Source organism: Balaenoptera borealis, assembly GCF_965194805.1.
Source record: "Balaenoptera borealis genome assembly, chromosome: 10".
Taxonomy (NCBI): Eukaryota; Metazoa; Chordata; class Mammalia; order Artiodactyla; family Balaenopteridae; genus Balaenoptera; species Balaenoptera borealis.
In genome coordinates, this window is record NC_138874.1 from 102,453,652 (window position 1) to 102,468,766 (window position 15,115).

At 33.4% G+C, this 15,115-nt stretch overlaps 1 protein-coding gene and 1 long non-coding RNA gene across 2 annotated transcripts in view; one reads left to right on the forward strand and one right to left on the reverse strand.

The window, feature by feature from the left end:
* NHLRC2 (NHL repeat containing 2) overlaps window positions 1–15,115 on the forward strand; it is a gene marked incomplete at its 5' end in the record, with an annotated part of 60,937 nt that overhangs the window by 17,924 nt on the left and 27,898 nt on the right. The window contains 3 exons of the mRNA XM_082407820.1: window positions 2,366–2,821; window positions 5,289–5,410; window positions 11,491–11,620. Of these exons, the coding sequence (XP_082263946.1) occupies window positions 2,366–2,821; window positions 5,289–5,410; window positions 11,491–11,620 (708 nt within the window). The remainder of the gene's footprint in view (window positions 1–2,365; window positions 2,822–5,288; window positions 5,411–11,490; window positions 11,621–15,115) is intronic.
* Window positions 6,160–15,115, reverse strand: part of LOC309635960 — a 116,295-nt gene continuing 107,339 nt past the window's right edge. The window contains exon 2 of the long non-coding RNA XR_014249124.1: window positions 6,160–8,713. This is a non-coding gene — a long non-coding RNA (uncharacterized lncRNA). The remainder of the gene's footprint in view (window positions 8,714–15,115) is intronic.

Below are 15,115 nucleotides of genomic sequence, written 5' to 3' on the forward strand. Positions count from 1 at the left end.
GCATGGGATGTCTTTTTCCATCCCCTCACTTTCAGTCTGTATGTGTCCCTAGGTCTAAAGTGGGTCTCTTGTAGACAGCATATATACGGGTCTTGTTTTTGTATCCATTCAGCAAGCCTGTGTCTTTTGGTTGGAGCATTTAATCCATTCACGTTTAAGGTAATTATCGATATGTATGTTCCTATGACCATTTTCTCAATTGTTTTGGGTTTGTTTTTGTAGGTCCTTTTCTTCTCTTGTGTTTCTCACTTAGAGAAGTTCCTTTAGCATTTGTTGTAGAGCTGGTTTGGTGGTGCTGAATTCTCTTAGCTTTTGCTTGTCTGTAAAGCTTTTGATTTCTCCATCAAATCTAAATGAGATCCTTGCCAGGTAGAGTAATCTTGGTTGTAGGTTCTTCCCTTTCATCACTTTAAGTATATCATGCCACTCCCTTCTGGCTTGTAGAGTTTCTGCTGAGAAATCAGCTGTTAACCTTATGGGAGTTCCCTTGTATGTTATTTGTCATTTTTCCCTTGCTGCTTTCAATAATTTTTCTTTGTCTTTAATTTTTGCCACTTTGATTACTATGTGTCTCGGCGTGTTTCTCCTTGGGTTTATCCTGTATGGGACTCTCTGCACTTCCTGGACTTGGGTGGCTATTTCCTTTCCCATGTTAGGGAAGTTTTCGACTATAATCTCTTCAAATACTTTCTCTGGTCCTTTCTCTCTCTCTTCTCCATCTGGGACCCCTATAATGCGAATGTTGTTGCGTTTAATGTTGTCCAAGAAGTCTCTTAGGCTGTCTTAATTTCTTTTCATTCTTTTTTCCTTAGTCTGTTCCGCAGCAGTGAATTCCACCATTCTGTCTTCCAGGCCACTTATCCGTTCTTCTGCCTCACTTATTCTGCTATTGATTCCTTCTAGTGTAGTTTTCATTTCAGTTATTGTATTGTTCATCTCTGTTTGTTTGTTCTTTAATTCTTCTAGGTCTTTGTTAATCATTTCTTGCATCTTCTCAATCTTTGCCTCCATTCTTATTCCGAGATCCTGGATCATCTTCACTATTATTATTCTGAATTCTTTTTCTGGAAGGTTGCCTATCTCCACTTCATTTAGTTGTTTTTCTGGGGTTTTTTCTTGTTCCTTCGTCTGGTATATAGCCCTCTGCCTTTTCATCTTGTCTGTCTTTCTGTAACTGTGGTTTTTGGTCCACAGGCTGCAGGATTGTAGTTTTCTTGCTTCTGCTGTCTGCCCTCTGGTGGTTGAGGCTATCTAAGAGGCTTGATGGGAGGCTCTCTGCCCACGTATGTTTGTGCATATCTTTATTTTTAGCTTTTCTGATCCAAATCTTATAAGTATTATTATGTATAGTTATTGTGTTATTTTGTGTATTAGGTTTTACTTGCTGTTTCTCAACATGGTGTGCTTTTTTGCTATTTTACTTTACTGATTTCTTTTGATATATAGAAAATGTTGTATTTCTCTTTTATTGGTTTTATTTTATTTTATTGGTTATCTTTGTACTTATAACTTTAAAAAATAATAATAATGAACATTTGTTGAAGTTTTACAGTAGACTAGGTACTATGCTAAATGCCTTATACAGATTATCTTTTTAAATCCTCAAAACTGACCTATGAGGCAATTCCTATTATTTTCCCATTTTACAAATAAGAAAACTGATTCACAGAGAGATTAAGTAACATGCCCGAGATAACATGTTACTTGGTAATCAATGCTGAGTTTTTCTCTGAATCCAGCCTAACACTTCATACTTTTTCTTTCTATATTATTTTCTTGATATACTGTATTGATTAGGTAGAAGAAATATGTTGTTTTTAGTTTTTAGTTTTCAGCAGGTCTGCTGTCTACAACAAGGTTTGTTCTAAGAACTATACAATAGGAATTTTAAATAAATCAAAGACCTTATGGAAACATCTTGTTCATATTCATTATATTAATCTATAATAGAATTAGGTCAGAAAAATTTAAGAGGGTAATGTGATAATAAATACCAACAAAAAGCAATCATAGTCACTGTGAATTTCAAAGGGGCTTAAAACAGGTGGAAAAAAGTTATAAAATTTCAACATCTTCTAAGAAAATAGAGAATATTATTTTAAAGCTTTATCTAGATAAAGGACACAGGGTTTTAAACTTAAAATAGCTGCATGGTTTTGATCATATGTGTTTGAATTTATATTTAAATGTTAATTTTTTATTCATGAGTGTAAATGCAGTTGAAGATACTAATTTAGTTCTGTGTTTCCTCTTTTTTAAATCTCTGACTGTTTATACTTATTTATGGCCCAAAACCTAATATGTGGATGGTGATATTCAAACTTTAATAGTTCATAATGTTCAACATATAATTTTTCCCGTTTAGATGGTCTTCTGATTGTTGGTGTTCACTCGGCTAAGTTTCCAAATGAAAAAGTCCTGGATAACGTTAAGAGTGCTATTCTTCGATACAACATCACCCACCCTGTGGTTAATGATGCAGATGCCAGCCTTTGGCAAGAACTAGAAGTTTCCTGCTGGCCAACTCTGATCATACTTGGACCCCGTGGAAACATGTTGTTTTCTTTGATTGGAGAAGGACATAGAGAGAAATTACTTTTATATACTTCAATAGCTTTAAAATATTACAAAGACAGGGGACAGATCAGAGATAATAAAATTGGAATAAAACTCTATAAAGATTCTTTGCCACCTTCACCATTGCTGTTTCCTGGCAAAGTAACAGTAGACCATGTTTCTAATAGATTGGTAATAGCAGACACTGGACATCATAGAATTTTGGTCGTCTGGAGGAATGGACAAATTCAGTACAGCATTGGAGGTAAAGTTTGCTAATTATGTTATATAATGTATTTTACATTATACATGTAAAAAAATAGTTCAAGGAAATGTATTAAAATTGAAATTTATAAATAAGAACTAATTGTAGAAGGGCAATATAGACTGATTTTAACTTCATCAGAAATTATTTTGTTAATTGTGTCTGAATTAATCTCTTCTCACTCCCTCAAAAACAAACAAAACTACCCAAAAAACTCCATTAAGATCAAAAGGAGGAAATCTTTTGTGTAATTTTCAAGTATATTCATATATCCCATCTTGTTTTTTCAAAAAACTGCCACACTATTGTATCTTATGAAAGTATTATATACATTTTAGATGTTGGGCATTTTAAATGGAAGTATTTCACTTTCCATCAAAATATAGCCATATATATGTATATATATATATTTATTTGTTTGTTTGTTTATGGCTGCGTTGGGTCTTTGTTGCTGCGTGCGGGCTTTCTCTAGTTGCAGCGAGTGGGGGCTACTCTTCGTTGCGGTGCACGGCCTTCTCATTGTGGTGGCTTCTCTTGTTGCGGAGCACAGGCTCTAGGCAAGCGGGCTTCAGTAGTTGTGGCACGCAGGCTGAGTAGTTGTGGCTCGCGGGCTCTAGAGCACAGGCTCAGTAGTTGTGGCGCACAGGCTTAGTTGCTCTGCGGCATGTGGGAGCTTCCCGGACCAGGGCTCGAACCCATGTCCCCTGCATTGGCAGGCGGATTCTTAACCACTGCGCCACCAAGGAAGTCCCTAGCCATATGTTTTTTAAGACCACAACAATACCCTAGGAAGTTGAGTCTTAGATTATGAAATAACGTAGGATTTGTATATTATTATACTTTTCTCTCCTTCCATAAGAACTTAAGCATACTTCTGAATCCATTCCATTTGGTTGTAGTGAAATAAAAGTATCATACAGGCATAGATCATTTTCTTCCATATCTCCCTGGTCTTGATCTAAAAAGGGCTCTTATTGACATATAATTAATAAAATCTGTTAAGTACATTATTAATCCTGCTCACCAGGCTGAACTGACATCTGACAACATAATTAGTCAAAGAGAAAAGTAATTCATCTCTTTGCAATCCTACTTTAGTCACACATGCAGTGTTAGTACATAAAGTAGGGATATCAACATTCCTGATGCAGATAAACTAATAAATAAACTGAAAAATAAACTGATTGTTTCCTAAGCCCTGGGGCTATTCTTAGTATGCCAAGGTATCATTCCCTTAGCTCTTGAATTCATTTGTTTCTTGTTTGTTGTTTCTGTTAGAGTTTGTGTGTGTTCTGTGTTGTTTATTTTGCTTGGGCAACTTGGTATTTTGGTTAATAACAGGAAGTTCTGACAGTTGTTACTCAAAAAGCATCTGTTATAGCAAGTTACATTTAAATGGTTAAAAGTTTTTAATAGATTCTAAAATTTTCTAAATAGTTTAGATGGATATTCTCCTTTGTTAAACAGAGGAACCAGCAGCAAGCTACCTTTTCCAAACGTGTTTCTAGGAATATTGTCATCTTGTGATAAACTTATAGTTATTCTACAATTTTTAAAAAAGAATTCTGTGGTCAGATACACTCAGGAAATACTGGTCAGATGTGCTTTAAAAGATTTTTGGTGGTGGTGGTGTCACTGTACTCAGATCTTTTACTCTGCCTAATGTATCTCATGAATATATGAGAGGAGGTTATAGTATACAGTATTTTCCAATCTGAAGTGATCACAGTACTCTCCCTTTTTTTTCCCCAGGGAACTCTCATCACCAACAATAATAAATAGTATTATTAATAATAGTAATAAGAGCAAACAAAAATATGCCTGGCATTTTTCTAAGCACTTTACCTGTACTATTTGGTCCTCAGAGTGCTATGAGTTAGGTATATTATTAATTCCATTTTACAAAAGAGAAACTGAGACACACAGAACTTGCCCAGATAATCAGCTAGGAAGAGCTAGTGTTTAAACGAAGTCTGTTAACTTGGGATTCATGGGCTATTAAGAAATGCTTGAATGATCCTCATGATTTAGGAACCCCTTGAAATTCCTGTGACATTTTATGGGCGTGTGTATTTTTGTAAGGAAAGGGTTTGTAATTTTCAGTTATAATCAAAGGAGTTTATCTTCCAAAATTGTTAAAAATCATTCATCTAGATTGTAAAAGATTTAAGTTATTTTTTAATTCTTTCTAGTCTAGATAATAGGTAATTCAGATGCTTTTTGAAGTAATTTCTTCTGATATATACTACTAAAGTGTACTAGTAACCATTATCTAGTAAGCCCTGTCATTAGCAAAATTTACTCTTGAGAAAAATAGGTATCTTGGGATACAGTTTAGTTTTTAGGTAGAAGTATCAAGTTATTTATATTAAAATCCCAGCTTTAAATACAAATTTTATTTTTTCGGTGTTACTTTGAGATAACTCTAAGTGGAAAAATTTTGTCTTACGGCTATCTTGTCTTGTAGGACCCAACCCTGGAAGAAAAGATGGAATGTTTTCAGAGTCAACTTTTAACTCACCACAAGGTGTAGCCATAATGGATAATATCATATATGTGGCAGATACAGAAAACCACCTTATAAGAAAGGTAATTTTCCATTTTAAATTAAGTTTTAATCCTTCTCATCAGAAAAACTTATATTTACTTGCTACATAAATATTTGAAGTGAGAGGGTGTTGCTTAGATACTTCAGATCATCCTCATTCAGCTTTTTTCTGAGGTTACTTGCTTTATCTTTATTCTTAGACAAACCCATCAAATCGTTTTTTTAATCCTTTATTTTAAAGTCATGTACCTAATCACCCAAAAGCTCCTCATTTTGAGGTATTTTCCTAACTACTATTTATAAAGTGATGCTTTGTCCTTTTTCAGTTAAATTTTCTCAAACTTAGAAAAAAAAAAAACCATACCACTCCTGCATCCCTTCAGCTCTTATACTTTGTCTGGGAATACTTATCTGTCAATTAGTCTTAAAATTTCTTTTATCTCATTATAAAAGTAATATATGATCTTGTTTTTAAAAAAATGAATTAATACATAAAGGTAAAAAAGGTCTCCTAATTATCTATTCAGGCTCTCCAGGGATAACCAACCATTGTTAAAATTTGTGTCTTCAGAAATTTTCTACTCATGTACAAATAATTTTATATTGAAAGGACTGTCTCTAGAGAATCTTCTTTTTTAAACAAATGGAATCATAATGTACATACATAATTTCTACATTCTTTTTTTAACTGTTTTTTTCCATGTTAGTCATATGACTATGACTGCATAGTATTATCTAGTTATTTTAAACATTTCTTATTGATGAGTATTCTGACTGTAACCTGTTGGTCTTTAAGTTGTTATTTCTATTTGGAAAATAAGTAAGTTCATCTAACCCATTCTGTCTGAACATATATGTACTACATATTGTACCTAAGTACATTTAGGTACTTCCTTGCTTTTCTCGCTATTTCTCTCTCTCGATATTTTTGACCATTTATATTACAAAATTATCAACTAATATATATATAATAGGAAAAAACATATGTAGAACATTTAATAATAACCACTGTAATGTAAATCTCCATGGGGGTATGACATTTGTTTTCTTTACTACTGAAATCCTAAGCACCTATAACAGTGCCTGGCCCACAGTAGGTGTTTATTAGATATTTGTTGAATGAATTTATGAGCAAATAACATCTGTAGAATGAAGCATTTTCTAAAGTGTAAATTCCTCTTAATATGAAATGATGTTACATGAAAAAAGGATTTTGTAGATTTATAAATTAAAGCAGACTTATTTTTTGAAAGTCTTGCTAATATATTTTAATATGCTAATATATTGTGAATACACTAGTGGGGGGATGTGTGTGTGGTATTTCTAAACTTATTTCACCAAGGAGCCCTTTTTAGGCAGAACTTTTCATAGGACTAATAGCTTAATGTTGTATACTCTGGGAAAAGTGCTTTTATGTTACTAACTCCTTAGAGGTCAGTATTTCTTTATCATTATCTTTTGGGGGTTCTATGCTTCTAAAATTCACCATAGTGTCATAGATATCTAACAGGATATTGAAGTAGTAAGATACGTAGCCCACAACATACAGGGAGTACTTGTCCTTTTTTGATTTTATGTTATTTCTCTTGCTTTAGGACTTAGTGGGTTTTGGAGTATTGACTGCATTTCAAATACTTTTTAAGTAGCATAATCATTATAACAAATATAGGTTACTCGAAGTCATTTTTATGACTTAGTTTAGTGTCTGCAAAAATGGAAATGAGAGAATTATGATTTCTTCCTTTTGTTTTAAAAGTATAAAATATTTATTGTATTTTACATTTGTTTAAGATCTCCTTTGCAGAGGGTTGATCATACTCCTACATTCACAGCTCATGAACATCATTGTTCCATGCCAACCTGTCTCTTGTTAGATTAACTTATTTATTAATTTGTAAATTCCTCTTCATCTCCATTCCCATTTCCCCTGCCATTCCCTGTACATAAGTACTCCTATAGGCAGCCTTTCTGATATGTTTAATTCACATCTTCTTATTTATCTGTGACCTTGTAAAACATGTAGTATTTTGTGTGTGTGTGTTTTTAACAACTTTATTGTGATATATTTTACATAGTACAAAGGTCACCCATTTCATGAATATAATTCAGGAATTTTTAGTAAATTTAACAAGTTGTGTAACCATCACCATAAATCATTTTTAGAACATTTTCATCCTCCTAGGAAGAACCCTCATGCCAAATTACAGTTAATCCCCGTTCCCACCCCCAGCCCTAATCTACTTTTTGTCTCTGTAAATTTGCCTCTTTGAACATTTCATATACACAGAATCATACAATATATGGTCTTATGTGTCTGGCTTCTTTCATTCTGTGTAATGTTTTTGAGGTTCATTGATGATGTAACATGTCAGTAATTAATTCCTTTGTATTGCTGGATAGCATTCTACTGCATGTATAAACCACATGTTATCCTTTTACCAGTTGGTGGACATTTAAGGTGTTTTCCAATTTTTGGCTATTTATAAATAATTCACATATAAGTATTGTGTGGACATACATTTTTATTTCTCTTGGGTAGGTGTGTAAATACTGGAAGTGTTGATTCGTATGTTTTATATTTTGTGTTTAACTTTTTGAGAATGTGCTAAACCACAGTGGTTGCATCATTTTACATTTCTATCTGCAATATATGTGGGTTCCAATTTCTCCATATCTTCACCATTACTTATCATTTTCCATTTTCTTTCTTTTTTTTTTTTCATTTTCCATTTTTAAACTTCTAGGCATTCTACTAGGTGTGAAGTGGCCTATCATTGTGGTTTGGAATATGCATTTCTCTAATGAGGAATGATGTTGAGCATCTTTTCCTACGTATATGGACCATTTGTTTATCTTCTTTTGAGAAGTGTCTATTCAGATTCTTTGACAATTTTTTATTGGGTGTTTTGTGTTTTTTATTATTGAGTTGTAAGAGTTCTTTATATATTCTGGATGCAAATTCCTTATCAGATATATGATTTTCAGTACTTTCCCACATTCTGTGAGTTGTCTTTTCACCTTTTTTTTTCCACACACACACACACTGTATTTTATTTTTACAAGAGATAAATAAACTGACACCAAGCATTGTAAATGGATGACCACAACAAAAGCAACAGATTGCAATTACCAAACACGAAACACACTCATACTATGTCATAATATTGACATTCAGTCCAGTAATCCTCCACTGTAACAGCTCCTTTACTTTGCAGTGAAAATTGATTTGTATATTTTTTGCCTCTGAGTCCTTGTGGGATTTTTTTTTTATTCAAAGAGAAAGTCACAAAAATTATAATCATCCTCATCAGTTCACTCAGTCCCATGTAATTAATTTTTTTTATCTTGATCTTTTGTTAGCACTTTTATGAATTCATCAGTTTTCCATTAGAGTTCTGAAAATGCTTATTCATTCAGTTCAGCAGTATAGTCAGTTACCAGAAACCTATACTTGTCAGAGTCTTTTGCATGAATTCCTTGAAGATGAAACCCTTTTATAGGAACATTTTTGCGAAAGCATCAGAGTACACCCAGAACTGTCTGTAAATGACAAAAGACTTAAAAATGACCACAGTTAAAGATTTGATGAAAGTTCATAATAATACAATTGACAAGGAAATTTAGTTATTTCTGAGATATACATTTTAAAGTAATAACTAGAATTATGACTTATAACATTATACCAGAACATATAAGATTTTTAGAAATTTCATGTAATGTCTGAAACATTTATATTAACATATATACAAATACAAATTACATTATATAATTATATACATTCCATACAAATAACCCAAAGAAAGTTTAGTATTAGTTGTTTTTTTTGTTTGTTTGTTTTGTACTGCAGGTTCTTATCAGTCATCAATTTTATACACATCAGTGTTTACATGTTACTTGATTTTCTAAAAAGCATCAAATCAATCAGGGGAGAAAGGAAAGTCATTTCTGCACATGTGCTTGAACAACTAAATACCAACATGGGGAAAAAATAAACATGACCCCTACTTCACACACCATATACAAACATCAATTCAAGATGCATCACAGACCTAAATGTAAATGCTAAAACTATGAAGCTTTTACAAGAAAACTTGAGAATATCCTTGTGACTTGCATGTAGGCAAAGGTTTCTCAAAGACAGGACACAGAAACAAAAATCATAAAAGAAAAAAACTATAAATTCAAATTTATCTAAATATAAAACTTCTATTAAACTTCACTGTTAAAGTGAAAAGCCACAGGCTGTCAGAAAATAGTCACAAAAATTCACAAAAACACATCTATGAAGGGGATTAGTATCCATGAAATATAAAGGCTTCTACAACTGAAAAATGAGAAGGCAAACCAATGAAAAATGAGCCAAAGATTTGAATATTTTTCAAAAGAAGATATAAGAATGACCACAAGTACATAGAAAAGTGATCAACATCATGAGCTGAGAAGGAAATGTACGTTCAAACCACAATGAAATACCACTGTATAGCCAGTATAATGGTTAAAATTAAAAAGACTGACAATAGCATAGGTTGGCAAGGATGTGGAGCAGTTTGAACTCTCTCATACATCATTGGTGGGAATAGAAAATGATAGAGCACTGGAGAAAACCTTTTGGGAGTTTTTTAAATCAAACTAATCATATACTTGCCCTATAACATAGCAGCTACAGTCCTCTGTGTGTACCCAAGAGAAGTGAAAGCATGTCCACAAAGAGGCTTACACAAGAATATTAATAGCAACTCTATTTGAAGGCCCCCAAACTGGAAATTAGCCCAGCTGTCTGTCAGTAAGAAAATAAATAAATGAACTGTGATGTATTCCTTATATGGAATACTGCTCAGCAATAAAAAGGAACATGAATAAATCTCAAACATGTTAAATGAAAGAAGCTTCACACAAAAGAGTTCATTACTGTATGATTCCATTTATCTGAGATCCTAGAAGAGTTACAACTAATCTGTGATGGAAAAAAAAAAATTAACACTGTTTGCCACTGGGGTCAAGAAGGACTGGAAAGAGGTATGAGGGAACTTTCTGGAGTGAAGGTAACATTCTGTATCTTTATATAAGTTGGGGCCACACAGGTTTATGCATTTTTGAGAATTTATCAGGTGATACACTTAAGATTTGTGCATTTCGTTGTAAGTTTTGCCTCAAAAAAGGAAAAAGGAGATCTGAAAAAATATGGAATTCTAGTTAATGACAAGCCTACTGAAATATTTAGGGACAGTGTACTAATGTTCATGATTTACTTTGAAATGCATCAAAAAATATAAATGAATTGAAGGATTGATAGCTGGATGAGATATGTGATAAAGCAAGTCAGTGAACTGTTGATATATGGATATTTGGTGCAGTATTCTTTCAGCTTTCTCTGTGTTTGAAATTTTTCATGATAAAATGTTGAAAGTGTCTCAGGAGATGAAACCAGAGCCTCTTTTTTCAGTAGAATGCATTGATTTTTTGGTTTATGAAGCAGAGGCAATATAACGTAGTAGAGCTAGAACTGGTTCAAATCCAAGATCCTTGACTTACTAGCTGTGGGATCTTGGGATCTTAATGATCTGTGCCTCAGTTTCCTCTAAAGTAATCAAAATCACAGTCATAGGGTTATTAAGATGGATGGATGGATGGATGGATGATACTTGGATTAGTTCTTACCACATATTAAGCTCCATATGTGTCAATTACTAGCCAAGCATAATTGAAATACATACATTTAATTTTAAGAAGCAAGTGTTTCCCTTGATTCTGCTTTAAATTTTCAAATTTCACCTGCTTTTAAAGTATTTTATAGTTGAGATGAGATCAACAGCAGTTCTGGTAGAGGCATGATGAGGGAGGGGAGTAAGAGGAAAGTGGGGCAATGGACGGATGGAGAAATGAAAAGGACTGAGTTTTATGCATTTCAATAACAAGGTCACCATGTACTTGATTAGCCTGTTTTTAAAGCTTTTTTTTTTTAAGTATTTATGTTGCACATTTTTTTTTTACACACTAAAAACCACTCAGTTTTATTAATTAACATATAATAAGTTCACACATACTGTAAATAAAGTACATGTTTTCTGTATGTTCTACTGGAAATAGATGCATTGCATAAAACCTGTATTAATGTCTATAGATTGACCTAGAAGCTGAGATGGTGAGCACTGTAGCTGGCATTGGAATTCAAGGTACAGATAAAGAAGGTGGAGCTAAAGGAGAAGAACAGCCCATTAGTTCTCCTTGGGATGTAGTTTTTGGAAGGTCAGGTATGTAAACTTTTGATATTAAATATAAGTAAAAGATTTTTAAGATATTATGGGAACATTCATTTGGATTAATTCTTTTACTAGTTATTTTATGATTTTATACCAATGACTTGGGATTTGTTAATTGCATAAAAACAAAGCCAGCAGTAATATATAGAAGATAGAGTAAATATATCATTATATATAACATGTAACATTACATACATATTATATTTTATACACAAGATAGGGTATGTATTTCTCTAATGTTAAAGAGTTTCATCTTAGTTGCAGCTTCCAATTAAGATAGTTCTGAATATTCTGAAATTGGAAGGATTATAGTTTCAGAATTTCAAAAGATTATTCACGCACTATACTGTTTAACAATGTCCTTTTTATTTACTGTCATGTGAAAAATCAAGAAATGACAGCGGGTTTTTTTTTTAGATTATCAATAAAATTTTTATTTAATTATTATAGCTTCTTTTGAGTAGTTAAAAAAAAACTTTACCTATATACAATGGAATATTACTCAGCCATAAAAAAGAATGAAATCTTGCCATTTGTGACAACATGAATGGACCTAGAGGGTGAGAAAGACAAATACTGTATAATTTCACCTATATGTGGAATCTAAAAACAAATGAGCAAACATAACAAAACAGAAACAGAGTCATAGATACAGACAACAAACAGGGAAGGGGATGGTGGGGATGAGTGAAATAAGTGAGGAAAATTGAGGTACAAATTTCCAGTTACAAAAGAAATGAGTCACAGGGATGCAATGTACAACATGAGGAATATAGTCAATAATAATACAATATCTTTGGTAACTAGACTTACGGTGATCATTTTGCAATGTATAGAAATATCAAATCACTACATTGTGTACCAGGAGCTATCATAGAGTTGTAGTCGATTATACTTCAAAAAACAAACAAACGTATAGAGAAAGAGATCAGATTTGTGGTCACCAGAGGCAGGGGTGGGGGATTTGGATGAAGGTGGTCAAAAGGTACAAAATTCCAGTTATGAGATACTTAAGTAGGGCTATAATGTACAACATGATTAATATAACTAACAATGCTGTATGTGTGTATGAAAGTTAAGATGAGTAAATCCTAAGAGTTCTCATCACAAGGAAAAAAATTGTTTTTTCTTTTCTTTCTTAATCTATATGAGGTGATGGATATTCACTAAACTTAATGTAATTATTTCATGATGTATGTAAGTCAAATCATTATGTTGTACATCTTAAACTTATACAGTGCTATATATGTCAATTATATAAATAAAACTGGAAGAAAAAGATAAAATTAAAAAATAAAACTTAATTTAGAAAGTAAAAACTTTATCCTACTGAATTACTCAGATAATTGAAAATGAGATTTGCCTTATTTTTACAATCTTTATTACCTATATATTACTTGACTAAAAGATAATTCAGGAGCGCTAGTACTCTTATTTTTCACTGGCCCTCAGCGTTGCTGACATGGTTATCTACATGTTTAAAACCAGAGTAACGAAGAAAGAAATTTAGTAGAATATATTGAAAATGGAACTTGGAGCTAAATGGTTTGTATGATTTTAATATATTTATAGAGTGACTTAAGCACCATCTTAGTTGGATGATTTTACATTTGAGATAATTTTTTATGATGCCAATTTGGTTATAATTCAAAGACCTTAATTTTTTCATTGTGATTAACTTTTTTTTTTCTTTTTTAATTTATTTTTGGCTGTGCTGGGTCTTCGTTTCTGTGCGAGGGCTTTCTCTAGTTGTGGCGAGCGGGGGCCACTCTTCATCGCGGTGCGCGGGCCTCTCGCTATCGTGGCCTCTCTTGTTGCGGAGCACAGTCTCCAGACGCGCAGGCTCAGTAGTTGTGGTTCACGGGCCCAGTTGCTCCGCAGCATGTAGGATCTTCCCAGACCAGGGCTCGAACCCGTGTTCCCTGCATTGGCAGGCAGATTCTCAACCACTGTGCCACCAGGGAAGCCCTGTGATTAACTTTTTATAAACCTTTTAATATTTATAAAGTAACTGAATGAACTTCTGGTACTACCTGCACTTAATATATGTAACTTAGGTATTTTGTGTAAGTTAGTTTTGAAAATTCCATTTTTGGAATTTGGTGCCCTGACAATGAAGAGTTGTGTTAGTGGCTCACAGTGGGGAGGGGTTGAGAAGGTAGAGGGAGCAGTGTGTCTCAAGAGCAATCAGTAAGGGGACATATTATATGTAGAGAGTTTAAAAACAATAAGAAAACCAACTACACCTCGATCTTCTTTTTATCACCATGCGCCAGCAATTCTAAATAATTTCAGGGTTAAAAATACTCATCCCCATCAGGACTTAACTGGTCTTGCCTCCCTGCTTTTGGTACACACCTGAGCTATTTGAACATAATCTTATAGATGGAAAAACAGTCTGAAATATATCTGTTAGTAAAATAGTCAAAGTGGATGAGAACTGTTATTTTGGTATGTTATTACCTTCCCTCAAGGAAAAAACAATTCTCTTAATATGTAAGCCCCCAGTGATTTATAGTTAATAGTCCATATAGCAATTCAGTTATTGATATTTATATTTTACATCTTACAGCCTGTATTTACTGTCAGTAATTGCCACAGTAAAGCTTCATAAGAAATCATCCCCAAACTCATATAAACCTAAACCTTTATTTCTCACTTACATACAGGGTTGCGGTTCAGTTGATCAAGGCTGAGCCTGGGCTGGGTTCCAGACTGTTTTTTGGGTCCAGATCTGCTCCATTTGTTTCTCCTTTTCCTTGAGCCAGTAGCTGACTGAGGTATATTCTTTTGGCAAAAGGCAGGAGCACAGGAGAGTAAGCCCAGTTACACACATGTAAAGCCTTTGCTCATGTCATATCTGCTTACCTACTGTCATTAAAGCAAGTCACATAGCTAAGCTCAAAGTTATGGGGCAGGGATAATGCACTTTGCCTACAATGAGGCAATGGCAAGGGTGTGGTTGTATTATTACCACAGAGGAATAAAGACTTGAGACCAGTAATTCAATCTGTTACATATTTCAGAATTTACATTGCTTAAAAACAGGGTGTACTTTACCGGATGCTTTACTAAGTTGGATTTATTTAATAGAGTACTTACATATTTTTATAGGCTAAAAATTTTTCAGTCATACTTTATGGCATGGAATTTCTGGTAGTTTATCTCGTATTGAGAGTGTACCCAAATTGCTTTCCAAGGAAAATATTGGCTCTGTTGACAAGTACTCCCTCAGCTTCCAACTGGAGTGATGTGCTGAGGCTTGTGTCTTTATTAAGCTCAGCTTTTAGAAAAGGAAGTGAATCCTACCTTAGCTCAATAGATCATTAAAAGCATATGGTTCCACATTTAACTTACAGTTTAAATTAGCTTCACTCCAGGTATTTGGCAAGAGGAGTAATCTTGAATGCACTTAAATAAGCTCAACACCTTTCAAAATGCTAAGAGAAAATGGTTTTCAAATACTGTATGAAGGACCTATAATCA